This window comes from Lepidochelys kempii, chromosome 17 (assembly GCF_965140265.1).
Source record: "Lepidochelys kempii isolate rLepKem1 chromosome 17, rLepKem1.hap2, whole genome shotgun sequence".
In the NCBI taxonomy this organism is placed as follows: domain Eukaryota; kingdom Metazoa; phylum Chordata; order Testudines; family Cheloniidae; genus Lepidochelys; species Lepidochelys kempii.
Genome location: NC_133272.1, coordinates 5,182,237 through 5,206,383, shown reverse-complemented (window position 1 = coordinate 5,206,383; position 24,147 = coordinate 5,182,237). Strand labels below are relative to the sequence as shown.

The 24,147-nt window shown below is 44.0% G+C and overlaps 1 protein-coding gene across 10 annotated transcripts in view; it reads right to left on the bottom strand.

Annotated features, from left to right (window-relative positions):
• The window catches only part of YPEL2 (yippee like 2), an 82,057-nt gene extending 79,846 nt beyond the window's left edge, over positions 1-2,211 (bottom strand). For 9 of the 10 annotated variants that reach the window (XR_012155372.1, XR_012155375.1, XR_012155376.1 and 6 more), the window contains exon 1: positions 1,909-2,125. Coding sequence is in view for 2 of the 10 variants with exons in the window: in XM_073315229.1 (XP_073171330.1) it covers positions 1,909-2,025 (117 nt within the window). In the remaining 8 variants the exon portion in view is untranslated. Of the gene's footprint in view, positions 1-1,908 lie in introns of all 10 variants that reach the window. The other variant, XM_073315231.1, reaches the window with a different exon arrangement.
• Between the last annotated feature and the right edge of the window lie 21,936 nt (positions 2,212-24,147).

Here is a 24,147-nt window from a genome sequence, read left to right as displayed (position 1 = left end):
AACTACGAGGGCTTTGTATTTTACCCCTTCACTTTTGCATCTAGCCTTCACCCACCTTTCCTCCTCCTTGCTGTATTTGTGTGTGCCTTTGGGAAGGCTAAGGCAATGAAGTAAGTTTTAGACTTTTCTCTGTGGGCCAACAGGTTTGTGGCCATTCTAATTCCCTCTGCTGAGATGCTCTAGCGGGGCTGGCTGTAAAGCCCAGTCTCCTGCACTGGAGGCTGACAGCTTTATCACTGCTGAGGAAGGTCATTATGGTCATGGAGTGAGAGAAACCCTCCCAACTACCCAGGGAAGGCCTTGAGAATTAGGACAGAGAGTTTGAATTAGAGCTGGTATTCTACAGGGAGCCTGTACAGTAAGCAGAGCACAGGGGTCATGTGCTGGCTGGTGCTGCAGGTGAGATTGGCTGTTCTGGATTAGGAAGACTTTTTGTCAGTGCTGGAGTGCTCACATGTCCTTTGCGTTACAGTTGTCAAGCAGGGAGGTCATGTCACAAAGGCATGGAGCACCATGGCCCACTGAGCATCCAGCAGAATGCGGGAGGGGAACTCTCATCTAGCCAGTCTCAGGTGGAAGGAGGCATTTTTCACAGCCATGCCCTATTTGAGCATCAACAAGAACCCAGCCAGACCCCCCCCCCGGCTATCAAGCATTTTAACAAGCCAGGGACTGACTCCCACCATACAAGGTGATGCATCCTAAGCCTTTCTGTGCACATGGGTAAAAGGAGGGCACCATGCACTTTCCGGCACTCTAAACACTGTATGCAAAGCACCCACATACCATGAGATCTAAGTTTGCCCATCTCAAGGCTGCACTGTTCCAAGTGGCTGAGAACTCGTTTAAGGTCCTGTCAAGAACCCATACTGCAATTTCCTCTCCTGTCTCAGCTAATAAATCTTGTAGTGTGTCTGCTTTTTCTGAACCCAAACTTTACAAGCTGAATAAACTTTATGGAATGCCTGGCTGCCAAGGCAGCCAAGACCTGGAAACTTGACGCTTGACCCCAGCAATGGACAATGAGCTGACAGCCACTCTGTGAAGGGCTATCAGCAGTTTCTACACTTTAGAAAGAGATCTCTCATGGGCCCATTTCCACCACCCCATCACTCAGATTTCCTATTGCTTGGCTCTTAAGATATTTATTTTTAAATTCGGCTGACCATCAGGACCCTTCCCCAGGGTGATTCACAGACTAGAGTATGAGAAACAGTGGCTTAGAGCCACCCTGTCATCCCATTGCTTTTCCACTTCTACTTCTAATGGCCACACTCCCTTGGTGTCTTGCTAACAGGCCTACAAAGCTACAGCAATGTGAGCACAAATTCAGCAAGTCTGAGATGCTACCTTATATTTCAAAACAAGCTACAGTGGAATTCCCTTAAAGCAGGGGCCACCCAAAATTTCCACGGTGTGGACCACATTTTAATAGAGTGTCTTGTGGATACCTCCCTGTCAATTCACAACATCCCTGTGGCTACTTTAGCAAGTGCTTACAGGGAAAAGCAATATCAGTAAGAGTTTTGATATATTTCTAGCCATCTATTAATCCAGTTTTGCAACAAGAAACAAAGGGGAAGAGAGCCAGTGTCACAGGATGAGATATGAGCTCTCCACAGATCACCAGCAAGTGCTCCACAGGCTAGAGTTTACGAACCTGCGCCCTGAAGCTAGTTTATTGATCAAATGAAAACAAAAAGACTGATCAAGTTGCAAGAGCCATCAGAGTGATATCCATTTTCAAAGCCCAAATTGCAATGCCAATAATCCAGACATCTCCACAAACAACGAGAAAGGAGTTTAATCAGGCTGCAATCCTAGTACACAGCTCAGATTACATTAGGGATGTCTCCTCTCTGGGGAGATTCAACCTGACTATCTGCAGGGTGAGGTTCTTGCACGTACCTTGGAAATGAGTTCATCATGATTGGCAAGATGAGCCCTGCAGTGAATGCAGCTATAGGTTCTGTGGCATGAAGGCAGATATGCCTGGAAAGTCTTGGACCTCGTCATCTTCACCATTGGAGCCACTGAATGCTGCGTGAACTCTGGGGTAGCCCAGGAGGCGCTCCCACAAGAAGGGTCACACGGGAAACAACGGAAGACACAGGTAAAGGCCGTGGTTTGGTAGGTGATGGGTGTGCGGCAGGCTCCACACACTGGTGATGGCTTCAGAGGAAGAGATTCTGGTAGAGGCAAAGGGTGGATTCACAGGGACCTAAATTTAGAAACAAAAGAATAAATAATATAGTTAATAGCTTCAAATTCACACCAGACAAACAGATTTGACACGCATACACTACCAGGGATGATGACTTCCAACAATGGTAGAGTTCGGATAATCGTCTATTGTTAGAGCATAGGGTCCATGGAGGAGTTAGAAGAAGGATACAGTAAGAGGGACTCAGTTCTATTCCTGGCCACTGACCTGTTGTCAGATCTTGGTCAACTCACTTCTCTCTGAATTTATTCCTATCTGAGGTACTTATCTGGTCCCCTTTACCACAGTATCTGAGCAGCTCACGGTCTAATGTAGTGAAGTCAGACACATTGATGAACATAATTTGTTGGGGAAGAGTCAACATGTTTTTTGTAAAGGGAAATCTTGCCTCACCAATCTACTAGAATTCTTTGAGGGGGTCAACAAGCATATGGACAAGGGGGACCCAGTGGATAGAGTGTACTTAGATTTTCAGAAAGCCTTTGATAAGACCCGTCACCAAAGTCTCTTAAGCAAAGCAAGCAATCGTGGGATAAAAGGGAAGGTCCTCTCATGGATTGGTAACTGGTTAAAAGATAGGAAACAAAGGGTAGGAATAAATGGCCAGTGTTCAGAATGGAGAACGGTAAATAGTGGTGTCCCCCAGGAGTCTGTACTGGGACCAGTCCTATTCAACATATTCATAAACGATCTGGAAAAAGGGTTAAACAGTGAGGTGGCAAAATTTGCTGATGATACAAAATTACTCAAGATGGTTGAGTCCCAGGCAGACTGCGAAGAGCTACAAAAGGATCTCTTGAAACGGGGTGACTGGGCAACAAAATGGCAAATGAAATCCAATGTTGATAAATGCAAAGTAATGCATATCGGAAAACATAATCCCAACTATACATATAAAACGATGGGGTCTAAATTAACTGTTACCACTCAAGAAAGATCTTGGAGTCATTGTGAATAGTTCTCTGAAAACATCCACTCAATGTGCAGTGGCAGCCACAAATTTGAACAGAACGTTAGGAATCATTAAGAAAGGGATAGATAAGATGACAGAAAATACCATATTGCCTCTATATAAATCCATGGTACACCCACATCTTGAATACTGCATGCAGATGTGATCACCCCATCTCAAAAAAAAAAAAAGAAAAAGAAAAAAAGATATTGGAATTGGAAAAGATTCAGAAAAGGGCAATAAAAATTATTAGGAGTATGGAACGGCTGCCATATGAGGAGAGATTAATAAGACTGGGACTTTTCAGCTTGGAAAAGAGACAACTAAGGGAGGATATGATAGAGGTCTATTAAATCATGACTGCTGTGGAGAAAGTAAATAAGGAAGTGTTATTTACTCCTTCTCATAACACAAGAACTAGGGGGTCACCAAATGAATTAATAGTCAGCAGGTTTAAAACAAACAAAAGGAAGTATTTTATCACACAATGCACAGACACCATGTGGAACTCCTTGCCAGAGGATGTTGTGAAGGCCAAGACTATACCAGGGTTCAAAAAAGAAATAGATAAATTAATGGAGGATAGATCTATCAATGGCTATTAGCCAGGATGAACAGGAATGGTGTCCCTAGCCTCTGTTTGCCAGAAGCTGGGAAATGGGCGACGTGGGATGGATCACTTGATGATTAGCTGTTCTGTTCATTTCCTCTGGGGCATCTGGTATCAACCACTGTCGGAAGACAGGATACTGGGCCAAACTGACCTTTGGTCTGACCCAGTATGGCCGTTCTTATGTGTTTAACACCTCTCTGAGGCATGGAAGTGCTATTATACATGTTTTATAGATGGGGTACTGAGACACCAAGAGAGCAAATGACTTGCTTAAAGTCACACAGAAGCCTGTGGGAGAGTGCGGAATTAAACCTAAGTTTCCCAAGTCCCAGGCAAGTGCTCTATGCACTAGATCATCTTTCTTCTCTTCCTACCCCAGTTTCCCCATGTATAAATGGAGAATTAACAAAATGTACCTACCTTGTACATATTGTAAGTTCCAAAGAGAGAAGCCACTATATAAGTGCAAGATACCATTCTAGTGCCTTGCCCCATAACATCAAGTAGTGGCTACGCCTAGGTGAAAGGGGAATTGTTAGGCATGTCACCAATCACTGTGAAAACACTTTTTACTATCCAATCTATTTAATGTAACCAGTTCAGAGCACAAGATCGTTCAGCAACTCCTACATCAATATGTTATACAGTATATAAAAATGGTTTCTTTGTATCTTCATATGGTGAAAAGAACATAGGGTATGAAGGGAGCAGCCCTCTCCATGTCCCCCCACCCCAAAGAGACGTGTGTGTTCTAGAAATTAATTGTGGACTCGGACTGCTCCTCCCAAGAGGATTTTTCCTTTTCATAAAACATGTGATTTTGTTGTTCTGTTCCTGAATTTGCACTTTATGGGTCAGACAAATACAGCAAGGTTTATTTATTTATTTCTCACAATAAGCTGATTTATAATGGAAATTCCTGAGTGAACCAAACAAAGCAGCACAAGAGATGGTCTCTACACTGGCAATAGTAACTTGCCTGAAGGATAAGTGATTATCTTCCAGGTCAGCTTGGTGACCTAGGCTGGATTTATTTATTTAAAATGGCTCAGTACTGCCGTATACTAAGCCAGTTTTGCTCCTGCTCAGATGGATGTGCTGTACTACATCAATGACCAAAAACACGGCAGGGGTGAGAGGGATAGAGAGTTGCTGGATCTGGACTATTCTAGGCAACTGCATCTTTCTCTCACACTTGCAAAAACGCTGAATTGTCTGAACAGCACGTAGAGAAATCATGAAGCTATTCAGAAAGCAGAGGTAGAGGCTTCAGTAGGAATGATATAAAACAGAGGGGGGCATCCAGCGTGGGAGGTCCCTTATGCTCCCTATAGCTCTGCTTACTGCTGATAATAAGTTAAAGCAGGTCAATGCAATGGGGCAATTCCCTTAGAGGGGGAACGGAGAAGCCAGTTAAATGTTTACAACCCACAAACCCAATCACCATAACCACTGATTGCTAGAGAGCCCTGCCTGGGCCAACATTCAGGACAATGGGTAAAATCTGCAGAAGTGCCTACACGATTTAGACATCTATTTTCAAAGTACTTAGGCTCCTAAGTAACTGCTGAAAACAGACCTTAAGTACCTAAGTCACTTAGGCTTGTCTGAAAAATGTATCCACCATATCTTCCCTGCCATTGCCAACACCTAAAAGCAAAGCATTTTACTTGCAACCCTTATAGTAAATAAATACCACCTGCATCTAATAACTATGCAAGGAAAGTTTTCAGAAGTTCACCAATGTATGCAAAATGCAACACATGGCAGGGCCCAAGAATGATAATTTTATAGTATTGGGGAGTGCCCAGAGGTAGATATTTATTGACAAGAAATCAGTTAGAAAATTAACTAGAAATGTGGTCTCTTTGGATAGTGTCACTTCCTCTTATGCTCCCTGAAACAATTTTTCTCTTCCCTGCCAGGCCTCTCACACAGAGCGGCCCTGAGTGAGTGCAGGCGTGACAGGATTCTTATTCACTCTGAAAACTGCCGATGAGGCAGATCTATCATCATCATACTACTCAGCAAAAGCGGACTAATCAGATTAGTCCTTTCACATTAAAAATAAAGGGAACCTGGTGAGAATTGTTCTAACCCAGAGACGCAGCTTTGATATCCCATAAGATCTAATCCAGCTCTCACTGAATTCAATGGGAATCTTTCCTTTGGCTACATTGGGAGTGGGATCAGGCGATAGCTAGAGCCCTGCAAATCCATGGATATCTACAGGGCATCCACATCATATCCATGGGGCATGTTTGCAGATCATGGATGGATGTGGATCCACATTTTGTATCTGCACAGGGCTCTAGCGATAGTGACTCTGCAAACTATCTACTTCCTCAGTGCTTTCTCAGCGGGCTCAGTGCTGTAAGCAGAGTCAGCTCTGTTGGATTAGAGAGCACTGGTTTCCCTCTATGGTAAAAAGTGCTTAGGGGGTTATATGCTCAGACCTGAATTCAGGATTAAGATTACATGATGACAGGAGCAAGACAGGTAAACATATAGGGAAATCTGTTCTTTGCTCCCTATTCCTTTGATGTAGGCAAGTGCAACAAGTTCCCAACTGTCCTGAATTAACTGAGCACCAGCATTGATGGTCATAAGACAACAGAACCACACCAAAATTCCAAACTTCTGATTCAGTATTTGATACTAAATCCTAACTAACAGATCTTGGAGCCCAGAATGCGTGAGCCATGCACTTTGCCATCCAAGAGCAAGAAAGTAGGAGACGAAATGTGCTCTTACTTGGGCCAAATGCAGTTGGATTCCAAGGCAAAGAACCAAACCCTGTCAGAAAGAAACATTAGTAAAAAGACCAGCTGGAGGAAAACGACAGAGTAAAAGACTGGCAAGTGCTTTACCTTATTTCCAAGGTTTATACAGCAGCCGTCTGGCTTCTCATCCTGATTGCTTTTAAAATCATGTATGTAAAAGAGACAGTGTAACTTTATCTCTTACTTCCCTTCTGCAGGAATGGTGGAGAATATACTAATAGGCTGTTTTGTCCCTCTCCCTCCCTCCCATACCATAAAGCCAATTCAGATCTCATTTCTGACTGACCCCTAAGACAGCAGCACTGGCTCTGTACTGCACCATTAGTCAGAAAAAAAGCAGCCAGTGGAGTGTCTCAACCAAAAAGGATGCATAAACGATGTCTAGACAGGTTTCAGAGTAACAGCCGTGTTAGTCTGTATTCGCAAAAAGAAAAGGAGGACTTGTGGCACCTTAGAGACTAACCAATTTATTAGAGCATAAGCTTTCGTGAGCTACAGCTCACTTCCTCAGATGCATATCGTGGAAACTGCAGCAGGCTTTATATATACACAGAGAATATGAAACAATACCTATTCCCACCCCACTGTCCTGCTGGTAATAGCTTATCTAAAGTGATTTCCAGCACAAATCCAGGTTTTCTCACCCTCCACCCCCCCACACAAATTCACTCTCCTGCTGGTGATAGCCCATCCAAAGTGACAACTCTTTACACAATGTGCATGACAATCAAGCTGGGCTATTTCCTGCATAAATCCAGGTTCTCACATCCCCCCCCACCCCCATACACACACAAACTCACTCTCCTGCTGGTAATAGCTCATCCAAACTGACCACTCTTCAAGTTAAAATCCAAGTTAAACCAGAACATCTGGGGGGGGGGGTAGGAAAAAACAAGAGGAAACAGGCTACCTTGCATAATGACTTAGCCACTCCAAGTCTCTATTTAAGCCTAAATTAATAGTATCCAATTTGCAAATGAATTCCAATTCAGCAGTTTCTCGCTGGAGTCTGGATTTGAAGTTTTTTTGATTTGGATTTGAACAAAAAAACTTCAAATCCAGACTCCAGCGAGAAACTGCTGAATTGGAATTCATTTGCAAATTGGATACTATTAATTTAGGCTTAAATAGAGACTTGGAGTGGCTAAGTCATTATGCAAGGTAGCCTGTTTCCTCTTGTTTTTTCCTACCCCCCCCCCAGATGTTCTGGTTTAACTTGGATTTTAACTTGAAGAGTGGTCAGTTTGGATGAGCTATTACCAGCAGGAGAGTGAGTTTGTGTGTGTATGGGGGTGGGGGGGGATGTGAGAACCTGGATTTATGCAGGAAATAGCCCAGCTTGATTGTCATGCACATTGTGTAAAGAGTTGTCACTTTGGATGGGCTATCACCAGCAGGAGAGTGAATTTGTGTGGGGGGGTGGAGGGTGAGAAAACCTGGATTTGTGCTGGAAATCACTTTAGATAAGCTATTACCAGCAGGACAGTGGGGTGGGAATAGGTATTGTTTCATATTCTCTGTGTATATATAAAGCCTGCTGCAGTTTCCACGATATGCATCTGAGGAAGTGAGCTGTAGCTCACGAAAGCTTATGCTCTAATAAATTGGTTAGTCTCTAAGGTGCCACAAGTCCTCCTTTTCTTTTTGATGTCTAGACAAAATCTAGAGGAAACAGTCATGATGATCTCCTCCGTTAGTTGCTTACTCTTCCTACCCAGGGTCATTGAGCAATGGCACATAGGAACCACAATTAGAATGGGGAGGTATCACAGGCACCTTTAAGGGGAAGATTGGCCCAGACACACCTGTGCCATAATTAATTAGTTGCTTCTTACCCTGAGAGGGGCTGGATTAAAGAGGGTCAGGTGATAGTTAATGTATACCTGGGCTTTACAAGAGGGCTGAGAAAGCTCAGTTTGGAGAACGGAGCCATGGGGAGCAGGTAGGTTCCCAGGGAAGGCCCTGAAGATGGTACTCTAGGAGAACCAGCCTGGGAGCTAAGCGCTCTATCCCAGAAAGAGGCCCTGGGAACAAGACCCAGAGGGTGGACTGAAGAGAAGACCCCAGGCAGAACAAAAAACAAAACAAGAGCTTTGACTTCTGCTACTCCAGAAGGGATTATGTTTTGTTTTTTTAATCAATTGGCCAGAAGGCTAAACCACATCTCCAGCATAGACCAGTATGTGGAGAGCTGAGGGGACCCACCTCAGGTAAGGAAACTGAGACAGGGCGCGCCAACAGTGCCATTGTTGACCAGCTAGGGGTGCTATCAGCAGCTAAAACCTATGAGAGGAGGAGACACTGAAATGGAGTTAGTCTAATTGGGGAGGGAAAGGAATAAAAATACTTCTCACTTATACAGCCCTTTCCACCGTCAAAGCATGTTAATGTTTATAACTTATCAGCTTTCACAACATGCCTGAGGTGGGTAAGTACAGTCTCCATTTCACAGATGGGGAAATAGGAACAAAAAGTTTAAGTGAGATTATATCTGAGCAAGGGGCAGAAATTCCTGGTTCCACTTATGCTCTCATGACTAGATCACTATCTCTGCTGAATATAAAAGAGAAAGTTTACTATTTGTGAGCAAAGATCCTGGTCATCTGCAAGGATTGTAAAATGGCTTTAAAAAGCCTCAGTCGACCCTGAATATGCCAGTAAGTGTGGCTAACTTTAAATGTATATTTTATATGTTATTTATTTTTACACACACAGGCTCAGAATACAACACTGCTACCAAGCTATGGCCCTGTGCTATCATCATTACAATGGAGGGGAGTGCAACCAACAGAGTCTGTGTCTTTTCAGCCCAGGAGAGCACTGTCACAAAGTTCTAGGAGCCTGAGGATACATCTATACTGCAAATATAAACGCCTGATGCTGCATCTCAGACCCCAGCTCAATTGATTTTGGGTTTGTGAGGCTAAAAATATCAGTGTATATGTTCCATTCAGGCTGGAGCCTGGGCTCTGAAATCTAGTGAGGGAGTGGAGGGTCTTGCAGACTGGGCTCCAACCAGAGTTGGACTATCTACACTGCTATACCTAGCCCCACAGCCCAAACCCTGTGAGCCCAAGTCAACTGGCCGAGCTCTTGAGACTCAGTACTGCAGGTTTTTTTTTGCAACATATACATACTCTAAGTCCTGCTAAAATGTCACCTCAAAAATGTGTGGAATGGTAGATTATGTTCTCAATATACCACTCCCACCATCACCAATGGTTCACATTCTTTTCTTCTGCAGTAGACACAAGCACAGCTGGGTGGTAATGAGTCAAATACAGTTAACAGTGCATCATGGCAATCTCACTCAGTCAAATACAGGACAACAACAAAGTTATGATCCTAGGCCACGCTGGTAGCCACACAATCTAGCACTACCCATCTTCTGTGCTGGTGGCATTTGCTCTCTCTGCTATTGGCTGATCTCCATTACATTAACACTTTTTTGTAAGAAAAAGCCTTTATTATTTTAACAATAAAAGCACAAATACGGGCAGAGAGGTGCACACACGATGGTCACCACCAGCCAACTCACTGTCCACTCTACCAGACTGAGACCATAGCAACAGGAGTCTACATCCTTCCAATAAGTCAACACTTCGAGCCAAATTCATTGCTAGGATAGGCCTATTGAAGTTAGTGGAGCTGGAATTTGAGCCTGGCATTTAAATAATCAGGGAAAAAACATGTTTAAAAAAAACTAGGGCGGGCGGTGTCCTGGAGTGTAATCCTGCAGCACCCCTTTCTCACAGCTAACCATCAATGAGATAATTGCTAGAACACGGGGGAGGGGAGCTGTGTGTGTGTGTTTTACAGACATGTGTCCCTTTTTTAAGGGCATACTGTATAATATTCCAAGAATAATCGGTTAATGACATCTTCTCTATAGGAACTAAAACATGACAGGTGTTTTGCTGAGCAGACTTTGATGTTTATCCAAGAGCTTCTTGGGCAAGTATTCACTCACGCCTCCACGCACACACCCAGACCCCCCGGCAGCTTTTCTCATGAGGGTGCTCACCATGAAGGAAATACAGTCATGATTGGGACAGGAAAATAAGCAACATTTAGTCCATCCCAAGCACTGGCATCCTTATAGATGCATGCCAGATAATGCTGCTGCCTGCAGCAGTCCACACACAATGGCTGAAAACATAAGTAAGTCTAGTTTTTCCTCACACATATTGCAGTTAAGGGGTCTGGCCTTTTTCATTTCTTTTTCAGAAAGAAAACACAGCATGGAAACTTTTTTGAGAGGATGAAGATGATGAGAAATGCTAATCAGTTAAATACAGTATTGGAGAGGGAACGCTTAGACACAGAGTATTTAAAAAAAACTGTCTGTTTGGAAACCAGAGACTCCCTTCTTGGGTATCTCCAGTCATGAATATATCAAGGGGATACTGATGTACCTGCTCCCAGGGTGTAATTCCAGTGCAGGGAATCCAACTTTGAAGAGCTCTTTGTTTCATCAAGGTCATGGACTGTAGCCACCAGGCTCTCACTTATGGTTCTATTCAACTCCTTGACGTCACTCATTCACTTGTCATGGATAGATCTTTAGGTTGGGTAGCCACAGGATGGAAGTTATTTTGGGTGCTGATTTGTGCACTGCTGCTTAAAAGAGGAAGGATGTCTTCTGGTGAATGCACTGGTCTGGGACTCAGAAAATCTAGGTTTAATTCCCAGTTGTGCCATTGTCCTTCTTTGTGACCTTGGGCGAGTCACTTAACACACAGATTATCAAAGGCTCTTAGTACCCAGCACTGTAACCAAAAAAAAAAAAAGGCAGTGGGAACAAGAGATGTTCAGTACCCAGGTTCAAAGAATCAGGCCATGGATCTGCCTGGGCTGGGTAAACAGGGATAAAAATACTATTTTTTTCATATCTTGTCTAGTCAGATGCTCTTTGGAGCTTGGATCATGTCTCACCATGTGTATGTACAGCACCTAACCCAAAGGGTCCCAATCTCAAGACCACTGTAATATAAAGAACTTCAAAGAACATTTGGTAGCAAATGATTGTTTTGGAAAGACGGTGTCTTGTACATGACTATCAGTCATCAAATTGTCTGCACTATGCATACAACTTGAGTGTTTTCCCCCCACTTGATTCTAATATTTGGGTTTATTTCACCCATCAAGGCAATGTAGCATGATGAGAATCCAGCGAGCAAGAGGCTTGTACTTCATATTTCTCCAGTGCCCACCTGTGATGGAAAAGATTGTACAGTGACAGTTCTGTCATTGACAAAGGAGGATGTACATGAAACTGTACAGCATTGTGGTCTCATTTTATTCTGAGGGTGGATAGTTAGAAGATTTGTTATCTCCAGCATCTAAATCAGGTGGGGTGTTTTTTTTTGCAGGCATGCAGTTTAGTCAAGGATGGGCCCCTACCTAGATCTGTATTCTTTTTGGGAACGTGCTGCGGTAATTGGTCAATTTTAAGGCTATTCTTGTAATAAAACTTAATTATCTGGCACTTTCTATTTCAAAGCTCTTTCACATTAGTTAGTGTAAGCCGCCACCACCACCCACCCTATGCACAGCAATACTATACCCTTCTGATTTAACACCAACCTGTAACAATGCCAGACAGTCACATTTTATGGTATTCCTGTGAAAGTTGTAATTTTCGATTCTGCCTGAATCATGGGTCAAAATGGGACTGAATCTCCGCATCTCTATGAACGGCTGCCATCTTTTGCCCAAGAATCTGAATCTTTATTTAAAAAAATTAAGGTTTAAGTCTTATGGATGCAAAGAAAACCTTCAAAATACAAACCAATTTAAACTAGACACAGCAGTATCTGCCTAAGTCTGCAGATGACTGACACAACAGTTCTAAGAGAGGTGAACTGCCCCTAGTATGAATTCTAATAATGATCAGTTAAACGTCAACCTTTTTATTTCACTGCTGATCCAAAAATGCAGGAAAGAGGAGGGATGCTCCTATGAAGATCTGCACAATCTGCTGCGAATGGTGTTTAATTCTGGCATCTCATAGTTTTTGGGTGGAACCTTAGAATATCACCATCTGCTGATGTTTCCCCCCACCCTTCTCAGTCTGACCAGTTGCTAGAAACAGTCAAGCAAGGATAGTCTATCCTATTGATGTAGCACTGGCAACCAGAAATCCTTCAGGAGAGAAGATTCTGTAGTGTCAGGCAGATCTAGAATGGCCTCTCTCACGCTCAGAGAGATGAGGATAAGAGCTAAGTTGTGAGAGGCCCTGAAATCAAGTGTAATTAACCCAAATTTGGACACGAACAATCAGGGTAATCCAGAAAAGGGGTTTAATGAGGATCGAGGCAGAGACAACAAACCCTTTAATTCCACCAAGATTCCAGTTAAACACTAGATGATGGGATGGATGTTCCACACAGTCTGTCAATACTGTTTCTTAATCAAACAGAGTAATCTCTGCTTTGTGAGGTGGACATGTACTTCCTTACGTATAAGCTCCGTATGGCACTCCTGGGCCTTCTGGCCCAAAGAGACAGCAGAACACTAACAATGGAAATAATGACAGGATGGCAGCAAGGGTAGTTTGCATTTTCTTCTGTTCATTTCTCTCTCCTCAGCTCCAAGGTCACAACCTCAACACAAATGATAAAGTCAAAACATGCAGCAGATAAGCATCAGCCCCTCTCCTGCTGTGAGACAAACTGCATCCGCTTTAGTTCTCTGGATTCACCTTACGAAGCCATTTCACTTCTCTGGGCCTCAGTTCTCCCATCTGTATAATGGGGATATTACCCTCCCCATTTGTAAACTTCTTCAAGATCCCCTGAGCAAAGGTGCTGTACAAATGCACAAGATTATTTACAGCAATTACTAGCTTTGCTCAGAAACTACTAGATGGTACTATAAAAGGCTTTGGAAAGCAACAATTAAAGACTAGTGAATCAGGGAAAGGCAAAATGCCAAGTGTGCTGCACCTGCCACACTCCACATACCATAGCCAGCTTATCCAGAAAAGCAGCAGAGTTTATTGTTCTGCTGAAGAGCCATCAATACCAAATCAGTCATTGCAATGATATTAATCATATTTTAAAGTATCTTTTACAGGGAAGTATGCCAGTCTGTGATGTATTACAAGTCTTCCCATCAAAACAAGACTAGGTGCATGCTACAACAATTCAGATCCTCTCTAAGGAGGAGACTTCTGTGAAGACAGTTCAGAAGTTGTATTTAAAAACTGAGATGGGAATTTAAAGGGATACTGACATATTAGAAATATTGTTTTGTTATAGTTGTTACTTCAGTTATTAACTCCTTAGATTGTTAAAACAAATAATTGATACAAATTTAATTTATTTTTCCATCAGTTTATGTACTTGCTTTACTTTCTACATTTCAACCAGCTTGGAAGATTAAAATGGATTAGTCAGTGTCACTTTTGTTTATAGACAATTTCCACTCCATTTCACTTTCAGGTCTCAAGCATTAGCACAATGTTTGGGTTGGGTTTAGGCATTCTCTACATAAAAAAATCCTTTCAATTCAATTCATAATTTATATTGAGGGAACATTTGTAAGTAGTTATGAAGAATTAGTATACATTATATGCATGTTAAGAGACATGAGAAGCAGGTGTAATTTTCGGTTAAATTTTAAAACTCCTTGAGCAGGTGTTACAGATGGTTGTAACAAACCTTTGGATTTTATAACAATTGATAAAATGAGAAATAGTTGTTTTAGTAAATTATTAATTATCTCTCTATGGATGTACACTTTATTATTCACACTATGCATGTGTGTGTGCGTGTATATACATATACACACTTTATACAGATATTTAACAAGATCTATGTTTTAGGCCTGACCTACTTAACAGTGTTACCTCAAAATCTGATTGCTGATTGACGGAACATCTTCATTTTAAAAACTAGGTGCTTATATGGCCTCTGATCAATGTAGCACTTGAATGCCTCACAGACATTATTTTATCTTCAAAACATTTTTATGTGACAGTGTTATTCCCCATTTTATATATGGGGAACCTAAGGCACAGAGAGAGAAAGTGACTTACCCTCCATCACACAGGAAGCCTGGAGAGGAGCAGCAGCTGAACCCCCATGTCCCAGTCCAGTGCCTTAATCACAAGCCCATCCTTCCCTGCCTCTCTGTATTCTAGAACTCATGCACTGTTTAAAAAATATCCAGTTTGATTTTCACATGGCCACTGAATTGAAAAAACAAAAAACAAAATGTTACTTTGGTTATGTTCAATTCCCCTTTCACAAGTTCAGCTCAATACAAAGGACACATGACATTGAAAACAGAAGTCATCTTACAGGACTGCCTAGAACCTAGTTGCCTTCCTGGTGCCCGATTCTGCAGCCTTACTCATGCGAGTAAAGGTTGCAAGACCCATCCCTTTACCAAAAGGCCAATGAACAGCTAAATCTCTTCTTTTCAGTCTTTGAGGAGCTGTCAGACAGCAGCATCCTTGCAATGCAGAGAAGTCAGTGCTACTGCTAACGCATGGCAGGGAGAGCAAGCATTATAGCTGCAGGGTACCCACCTTTGCTTTTCATGTCAGTATCATTACAGCTGAGCCTAGAATTCAATAACCAGTTAAGACAGACAACAGTGTGGACTGCCAAACTACAAGAGAAAACTGAACATGCAGAGAAGGTGCATGGCTGGCTGGGAGAAGGGATTTGAAACAAATCAGCATTTGCTTTTGCTCCTACCAGCAAAACCTGCTTGGGCTATAAATAAATAAGAACTGCAGGAAGAACTAATACACACACACTTACTTACAACCGAACAGTTTGGGTAACGTGATACTAGCCCTTACCCTAATTGGCTAAACTTGACAAAACTTCAGTAGACTAAAGTGAGATAATAAGCAATCACTCAAAAGGTATAGTAATAAGATACAATTCTTCATCCCTCAGCTATATTCCTATCCCAGGTAAACTACAAGTCAAACCTGTAATTAAACAGGAGTCACAGTATCAGGACATGGTAACATTCTCAAGTTATTATTTAAAGTTATGTAGCATCATAGGGTGTAAATGGCATTCAAAACAGAGAACAAAGACACAGGCCCTCCCTGAATGATCTTACAATCTAGGTTATGACCTGAAATAAGGACACCAAGGAAGAGTTCTTCCCATCCAAGACAACTGACCATTTGCTGCAGACACAAATTTTTTTCTATTTGTAGTCCCCATTCCTCTTTCCCTTTTAATAGTGAAATATCCTCACTTTTCAAATGGTCTTACCCTATTATGCTTCTTCTGTGTTCCTTACATTACTCTGTTATCTGAATGTGAATCCTTCTCATGCCATCAAATTTTGTTTAGGGCATAAATGCAGCTCCACCATCCCGGTCTATCCTGGACCACTCTTTCCAGTCCTGTTTTTCCTCTCTAAGTATTGTCTGATGGAGGGATTCTTTTGATCATCCCCTTTTGCATGTTCCTCCAACTACCCAATGGCTTTCCTGCCATGGCAGATATTGTGGCTTCATTCTTAACACACGTCCCAGATAGTTCCATCTTCTTTTCTCGGTAACTTTAGAGATAAGGAGTTGTTGAAAACATTGATGAATCTCAGCATTTATTATAAATTCATTCCACTGAATATCTAGTATTTTCCAGAGGCATTTGCTTTCAAAGACATTTAGATGTCCATCTGTACCTTTGGTGGATTTCCAGCTTTCACATCCAGAGATTACGGTAGAAATAACATTTGAGCTGAAGATTGGTAGTTTGGTCTTTAAATTGTAGATTTTTGATGATCAAATCTTGTTTGAACTGCCACTTTGCCAATTCTTGAGATTATTTCCTTCTGAATATCCCCACTGGCTCGCATCTTGCTGCCAAGGTATGTGAATTGACTCAACTCTTGTATGCCTTTGCCTTCTTAGGTAATGCCTGAGTTGGGAGTTGCTGGAGTTCTCATTAGATTAGTTTTTTTCCATAACTAATTATTAACCCTGTCTTTATTTTTAAACAATGGTGGACAGTCTTTTGGTCTTTGCTTGCATGTTTGTTGAGCTGTTGCTTAGAAGAGCTACATCAACAAAATCTACATCTTGTAGGAGTACTGTTGTTAAGCCATGCAATGCCCATTTTGTATCCATCTACACTTTTTCTCATCATGAATTACTGGCAATATCAAACAGGAGAGGTGAGACTGCATCCTTATTTCATACTAGTGTCTATGTTAAATCATTCACTCAAGTGTGCATTTATTTTAACAGAGCAATTTGCACATTGATATAGAGCCTTGCTTATGTTAATTACTTTTGTTGGCTTACTATAGCACAGGGGTCGGCAACCTGTGGCACGCAAGCCGATTTTTACTGGCATACTGCTGCCAGCCAGGGTCCTGGCTGCCAGCCCTGCTCAGCCCACTGCCGGCCTGGGTGAATGGAACCCCAGGCCAGAACGGAACCCCAGGCCGGCAGTCAGCTGAGCAGGGCCGGTGGCCAAGACCCCGGCTGTCAGGAGCCGGCATACGGAACCCCAGACCAGCGGCGGGCTGAGCCACGCAACCTGCTGCCGGCCCCGGGTCCCGGCCACTGGCCCCGCTCCATCTGCTGCCAGTCTGGAGTTCCGGCTGCTGGCCCCTTGCCAGCCGGGGTCTCAGCCGCCGGCCCTGCTCAGCCCACTGCCGGCCTGAGTGAACGGAACCCCAAGCCAGCAATGGCTGAGCCAGGCCAGCAGCCAGGACCCTGGCTGGCAAGAGCCGGCAGACGGAACCCCAGACCGACAGCAGGCTGAGCCACTGCCGGTCTGGGGTTCCGTCTGCCACCCAGCTCAGGCCACTGTCAACCCGGGGTTCTGGCTGCCGGCCCCTTGCCAGCCAGGGTCCCGGCCATTGGCCCCACTCAGCCTGCAGCCGGCCTGGTATACCAGCTGCCGGCCCTGCTCACCTCGCTGCTGGTCTGGGGTTCCAGCTGCCCAGCCCCCTGCCAGCCGGGGTCGGGCCTCCAGCCCTGCTCAGCCCTCCTGCTGGCTTGGGGTACTGGCAGCCAGCCCAGGGCTCTGCTCCTGGCCTGGGCCCAGTGCTCTGCAGCCCTTATCAAAAATTACACTACAATTAGCTTAAAAACTTGAAAACTTTGTATATTACAGTAATTGTTAAAAAATGTATAATGTTAATAAATACATAGGTTTGATGAAACTAAGCAGTTGTACTCATGTGCCTGTGCTTAATTTGTGTTTTTGATGATTTACCTTCTAAAAAAATCTTGCATGTCTCGCACCCCCAGAAAGGGCATCTCGCATTCCCAGGGGGTGCATGCACCCCAGGTTAAGAACCACTGCACTAAACTGATAAGATCTGCATTTTAATTTAATTTTAAATGATGTTTCTTAAACATTTTAAATACCTTGCTTATTTTACATACAATAGTTTAGTTATATAATATAGACTTATAGAGAGAAACCTTCTAAAAGTGTTAAAATGTATTACCAGCATGCGAAACCTTAAATTAGAGTGAATAAATGAAGACTCGGCACACCACTTCTGAAAGGTTGCCGACCCCTGCTATAGCACTTCAAGAAACTGCATTATCCTACCTAGTAAGTCATCTGCCTCCTAAATTGGAATGTTTGGAGATTACCAGGACAAACTAGTCAATCTTACATTTATTAAAAACTTACTGAACTGATCTCATATCTGTTAATGTTTTGTAAGCTACACCTTTAATAACATAAAATGTTTGCCGAAAATTGTACTCTCAGGCGATTGCTGAGAGAAAAAAAACTTTTCATTAAGTCAAAGGAAGTGTTCACATTAAAGAACTGTTTGGATACCAGCATAATAAATCCAATAGCATGTATACTTTGCCACTTCTCTCGAAAACCTTTAACTGAAGAGCATTAATAGATTAAGTCTCACAAACACCCCTCTGACATAAGAATTATTATCCCCATTGTATACAGCTGGTCAAAACTTCTTGAAGGGCAAAGGCAGACATCCATAGCTTCTGTATTTTCAATAATCTGTGTTTGGTTTGACCGGAATAGCTGGACCTATAGAAATTATTAATACTGCAGCACAAGAGAATCGAAAAACTGCACATATTTTTGGGAAGCTTTGCTGACCTGCCTCTACCTCTCCAAGTGCTGCTATCACAAAACTGGACATTTTATAAAAAGACCACCACTGGTACAGAGTGTAGTCCAGTTATGACAGGAGATTGGAAGCCAGGACTCCTGGGTTCCACACCTATATATGCCAGTGACTTGTGCAGCACGGCTTTGGACAAATAATTGCTCTGTGCACTAGTTTATTCATGAGTCAATGGGGATATTATTATTTATCTACATCACAGTAGTGCAATAAGACATAATTAATGTTTGCGAAGTGCCTCAGGATTGGTGTGTGGAAGATGTGGGAGGGCTAAGTATTATTAATTATGGTATTTCCTGCAGCTGTAAGTGGCACAGCCAGTCTGGTGACACTTGAACTTCCTGAAGTGAAGTCACCCCCAGTTTCAGGAAGAGGCCTACATATAGTGCCAACAAGTGAAAAAGCTCTCAAACTAGACTGACTGATGTTGACATTGGGTGATGTCTCAAAGCAAAAAGCCTGGATATATTGTGAGGCAGATATCTTGGGCTATGATCCATGCTTCAGCAAGCGTGGAACACAAAGGCAAGCAAGACACCACCGAGAGAAGAGAAGAAAGTTGCCAGACTCACTCATCCCACAATGAACAAGGGCAGGGGCTGAGGAGTGCAATGGTAAGCATGACTTAGGACCAAGACATCAGCTGTTTTCAGACCCAGATGTCATATCTAGCAGTTCACCAGGGAAACACCTCTAATCCCCCACTCCAGGAGAGCAGACTACAGTTTTAATTCCACTAGTAAGACAGAGAAGGCACCAGACCCTCAATCGGTGAAAAAGTCATAGCTCCACTGAAGTCAATGGAGACATGCTGATTTACATCAGCTGAGGCTCTGGCCCAAAGAGGTGAAAAGGCCCTATGAATACAAGAGAGCCAGAAGAATCTCATCTTTGTGCTCCAGTTTCTTCAACTGTGCTAAGGAATAGCCTTGGCAGAAGAGAGGATTTTGGAAGGAAGAGGTAACTTTTACCCTGAGCCTTTAAGATTGTGGGATCTCAGAAAAAAAGATAAGGGGGCAAAAAGGGGAAATCTGAGGGGACAAATCTGCAGGGCTCCAAAATGAGGAAGAAAATAATGTAAAGAATATCTTGACACTACTTTTGGGCAATGGGTGAGCCCTCAACCCTAGCCAAAACTTCATTGGCCTAGATAAAGCCTGTAGAGCCTCACTGCTGACAGGTAATGGAGATCTCGCTTAAGCTCAAGTCATCAAGGCCTGGTATTCATCTTCCATGCCACATGGGTGGTTTAGATGGTGACTGATGTCCAATGCAGCCATCTCTTCATTGCAGATGGATTTTCTACCACTTCCTTTGTGAATAGAGAAGCATCCATGAGTATGATGGAAGGCAGTGCCCAGGGCGACAGCAAGGGAGAATGCCTTTTTCTTCTTCCCCAACCTTTGTCGAGAACCAGAAGAGGCCACTTTCCAAAACACTTGCCAGGGTCTTCATCCATGTGACGAATTAACTTATGAAACACTTTTAGTACCACATACTCAGTTATTCAGTGAGATGTAACACCTTTGAAACAATGTAGGTTTACAGGTAGTGATGCTGCTTTTGTCAATAAGAGACCCACCATCTCAGTGCCCTGTCCCCCCATTATTCCCACCTCTCTCTCTCTCTCTCTCTCTCTCACACACACACAGAAACCCAATGATACAAAACTGTAGACCAAAGATCCAAGAGGCAATACAACTACACACCTAATTCTGCCACTGCTACTCAGACTTTGACACCCTGTAGTTGAAGTCTAGCCCCTGGAAGTGAGCCCTAACAGATAAACCAAAAATAGTACAGAATCGCACTCTAGTGTCCAAGACATCTTCATTGAGGGATAGGAGTGGAACACTTCACTTTTATTTTATGCTTGGTTTCCCCAGAGCTTAGTCTGGTCTTCCAAACTACTTAGAGGTCTGCTTTATTGGTCTGTGTGTTGGGACAGGAATGCTTTAGCTAATCCAATGGGAATGGAAAAGGAGCCTTAGCTCTCCTCTGAACTTACCTCCAAATATCTTGGTTGCTAGGCCCTTATATTAAGGAAATCAGAGATCTTGGCCCTGCCAATCCCAGCAAAACCCTACGCCAAGTAAATAGGGGTCTTCTGCTGTGCAGGGGAAATTAGGATGCCCCTTGTAAGTGGAAGCCTCTTTCAGATCATTAGTTCTTTGGTATCTACTGTTTTCAGGGTGTCTAGCACAGTCAGGCTGCAACCTGTTTGAGGCCTCTAGGCATTACTGCAATATAAATGTTATATACAATAACCATGAAAATGCACTGGCAGAAAGCTACCATTTGGAGAAACTGCCAGATGACCAAAGAGCGCAATAGCAGAAGACTAGTGATATTACCACCACCATTCCCCATTTACCTACTCTCCACTGGTTGGGAACACTAAATATGCTTTCTGTACTTGAGGACAAAGGGCAAACACAAGTAGCAGATTTCTGGTTTTTGCTCCAATCTGCTTTGCTCACCTCTGTCCTGCAATACCATCTTTTAAACCAGAACATTTGAAATCCTTTGTGGCTCCAAACAAACATAAATGCAATGGTTACAATCCTGTACTGTATTATGGATGCCCAGCTTGGTCCACAGCTTCTCCTATCATTTCAAACTGTTCTGTCTTGCTGGATCAAAAACGGAAGCTTGTCCAGAGCACCACACAGCAGGGGAGCCCTAGCTCTGATGCATCATGCCCCAGGACCCCCCATCAACACACTTGGGCGGGGGGGAGATCTGCTCCACACCTAAACAGGGTTGACAGCTGTTGCAAGGACTGTACCATTGATCCAAGCTACCTGAGGGGGTTGGTTTTAAGGGCTATTGTGCGGCAAGCCATAGAGAACTACTTCCTCTGTGCACAAAACTGCATGTGTGGAGATGACAGTCGCCCCCTCCCGCCTTGTGATTTCTCCTTTGCACCACAAACAAGGCAGTGATTTCATCTCCTCCAAAGCAGACAGAACCGCAGCCTCCAGCCTGAGCTGGGAAAGGCCCAGTCTCCAGGGGCCCACTGGCAGTGTTAGTAAATAGACCCAGTCACATGGCATTTAGAGCTGGTCAGCAGCTCACCCTCTTGGCTGTCCTAGCAGCCACGCAGGGTGAATAGCCCTAGTCTAGAACCCTCCCCAGAGGAGCTGCTGTGTCTGCTCCTGGAATCATGCCTCTTACATCCCCCCGCAAAAAAAATCATTTCTCTATTTCAGGCTTAGCTCTAATGAGTCTCAGGATTTCAGATTCCTCAGCCTTCTGCTATGCATTCAATTGCTACAGCCATCAGCTGAATTCAGAACTACTCTCCTCTGCCTAAGTATTTATATCAACGTATCATCAGTGTCTGACCTCCGCATATACACAACAGCAATGCCTGTAACTGCATCAGATTCAGACAAGTGGGTTTTCCCAAAATTAAATCATTAGAATAGGGAAAAGGTGAAGACACCCCCACCTTAACTGTGTTTTAAAAAGGCAAGCTAATTTGTGCACTTTCTGCCCCTTTCAAGCTCTCATACCTGTTGTCTTCACATCCCCAATCCTTCCAATGGCCCCCAGGAACAGTCCCTGCTTTGCAGAGCCTGGATTGCCTGCTATCAACCCCAACAGTGAAATGCAGCAGGCACAGGGTGTTTGGTAGGAGCACTTGTGAGAGAATGGCTCAGAATGGGGAAGGTGCAGTTTCCAAATCTGGGATCCCTTGAGAAAAAAGGACATAGAGAGCTACCTCTCCTCCAAATTATGAAGAGGGGATGAATGCTGAAAGGATGCAAGACGTCTCCCTCCTCCACCACCATCCCCCGAAAATCAGTGCAATAGCCTCCTACAGAGATGCTTTTACCTGGAGCCCCTCATTCCAGGGGACAAAGAGCATCCGATTAAAGTGAAGGGAGAGAACTAAACGCATCTATCCCAATGCTACATTCTCCAGTCGCAGCAGCTGGGTTTGTCACGACCCTCCCTCCCCACGCCCAGGCTGCCTCGGCCTCTGGGCACAGATCCAGCCCCTGGCAGAGAGCGCCCCTTGCCCCGACACACCCCCATACAGACCGTCCGGGGATCCGATCTTTTTGTTGCGCAGGTTCCTGTGGTTAGGTGACAGATTTTCAGAGCGTCCTCAGCAGCTCGCTGCCTCAGTGCCCCTGCGCCGCCTCCGTCCCCTCCCCCAGCCTTCCTACTCCCCCGTGTCTCTGACGCAAACCCTCCTGCGCTCCCCCGAGCGCCTCCAGTCACTCACCAGCCCCGGCGCAGCAGCCGACCGTCTCCAGTACAGGCGGAGCGGGGCAGCTGGAGAGAACCAGGATCCTCCTCTCCAGGCAGCTCGGCAGCTCCCTCCCACTTCCCGCAGGCTCCCTCCTGCTTATAGCGGCTCAGTGGAGCCTGCTAGCCCTGACTGCCATCTGGCTGTGCCTATACTTACCAGCTAGCACATAGCAACATCCAGACGGTTGGTTGGGGCTAAGCCCAACCCTTTTTGGGGAGACCAATGAAGCAGCAGGGCCAGGCCCATTTCCCCTCCCCTGCACTGTCCTGGAGTAGTAGGTTGCAGGGAGCAGACAACAGCTGGGGAGCAGACAGCCAATGGGAAAGACGCTGGCCCTGCCAGCATGGGAGCTGGGAGGGAAGATAAACAGTGGCGTTTTCTCTTAAAGCTACAGGGCTGCAGGAGCAGCAATGTCATCTTGCAAGGGGCACCTGCTTGCCCGGTGCATCAGGGCACCCAAAGGACAGCAGAGGTAATCATCTCTGAGACAAGGAAATAACGCACTGCCCTTCTTCCTCCCAACCAAAGCTATAGGACTAGGGACAAGAAAGGATCTGCCAGCAGGTTTAGAAGAGAAGGCGGCTCAGTACCAGGGTTCCTTGGGGACATTGAGAAGGTAGGCCCAATGAGAGGAACAACAGAACATAAGGGACAGAGGGGACCTCCCTCTGGTAGAGATGACATGAAGAACCTGCCAAGGACTAAGCTTCGTACTGTGTAATCGTCCATGTCTATTTGGCACAATGGTCTAATTTTCAAGTGGGTGGTAGATTGATGCCAAGGCTGTATGGAGCAATCTTCTTTCACCTAGGGTTATGCCACCCCGCAAACTGGAAGATTCAGTGCATCACCATCAGTCTGTTCTCTAAAGTATATGCAATAGATTATTATTCAGGCTAGTTTTAATTACCATACTTTGCATTGCTATAGCACCTTCCATCAGAGCTTCTCAAAAGAGACTTTACCAGTAATACTATAACAGCAACAATAACCATTACCATTTATATGGCACTTTCATCCACAAATTGCAAAGCACTTTCCAAAGATGGGTACACATAATTATCCCCATTACATAGATGGGGAAATGGAAGCACTGAGAATGCAAGTCACACAGCAAATTTATTGCAGAGCCAGGAAGCGATGTTCCCATACCTAAACATTTTAGCCATAAAGTCATACTCTCCTAACCCAAGGGATAAGGCA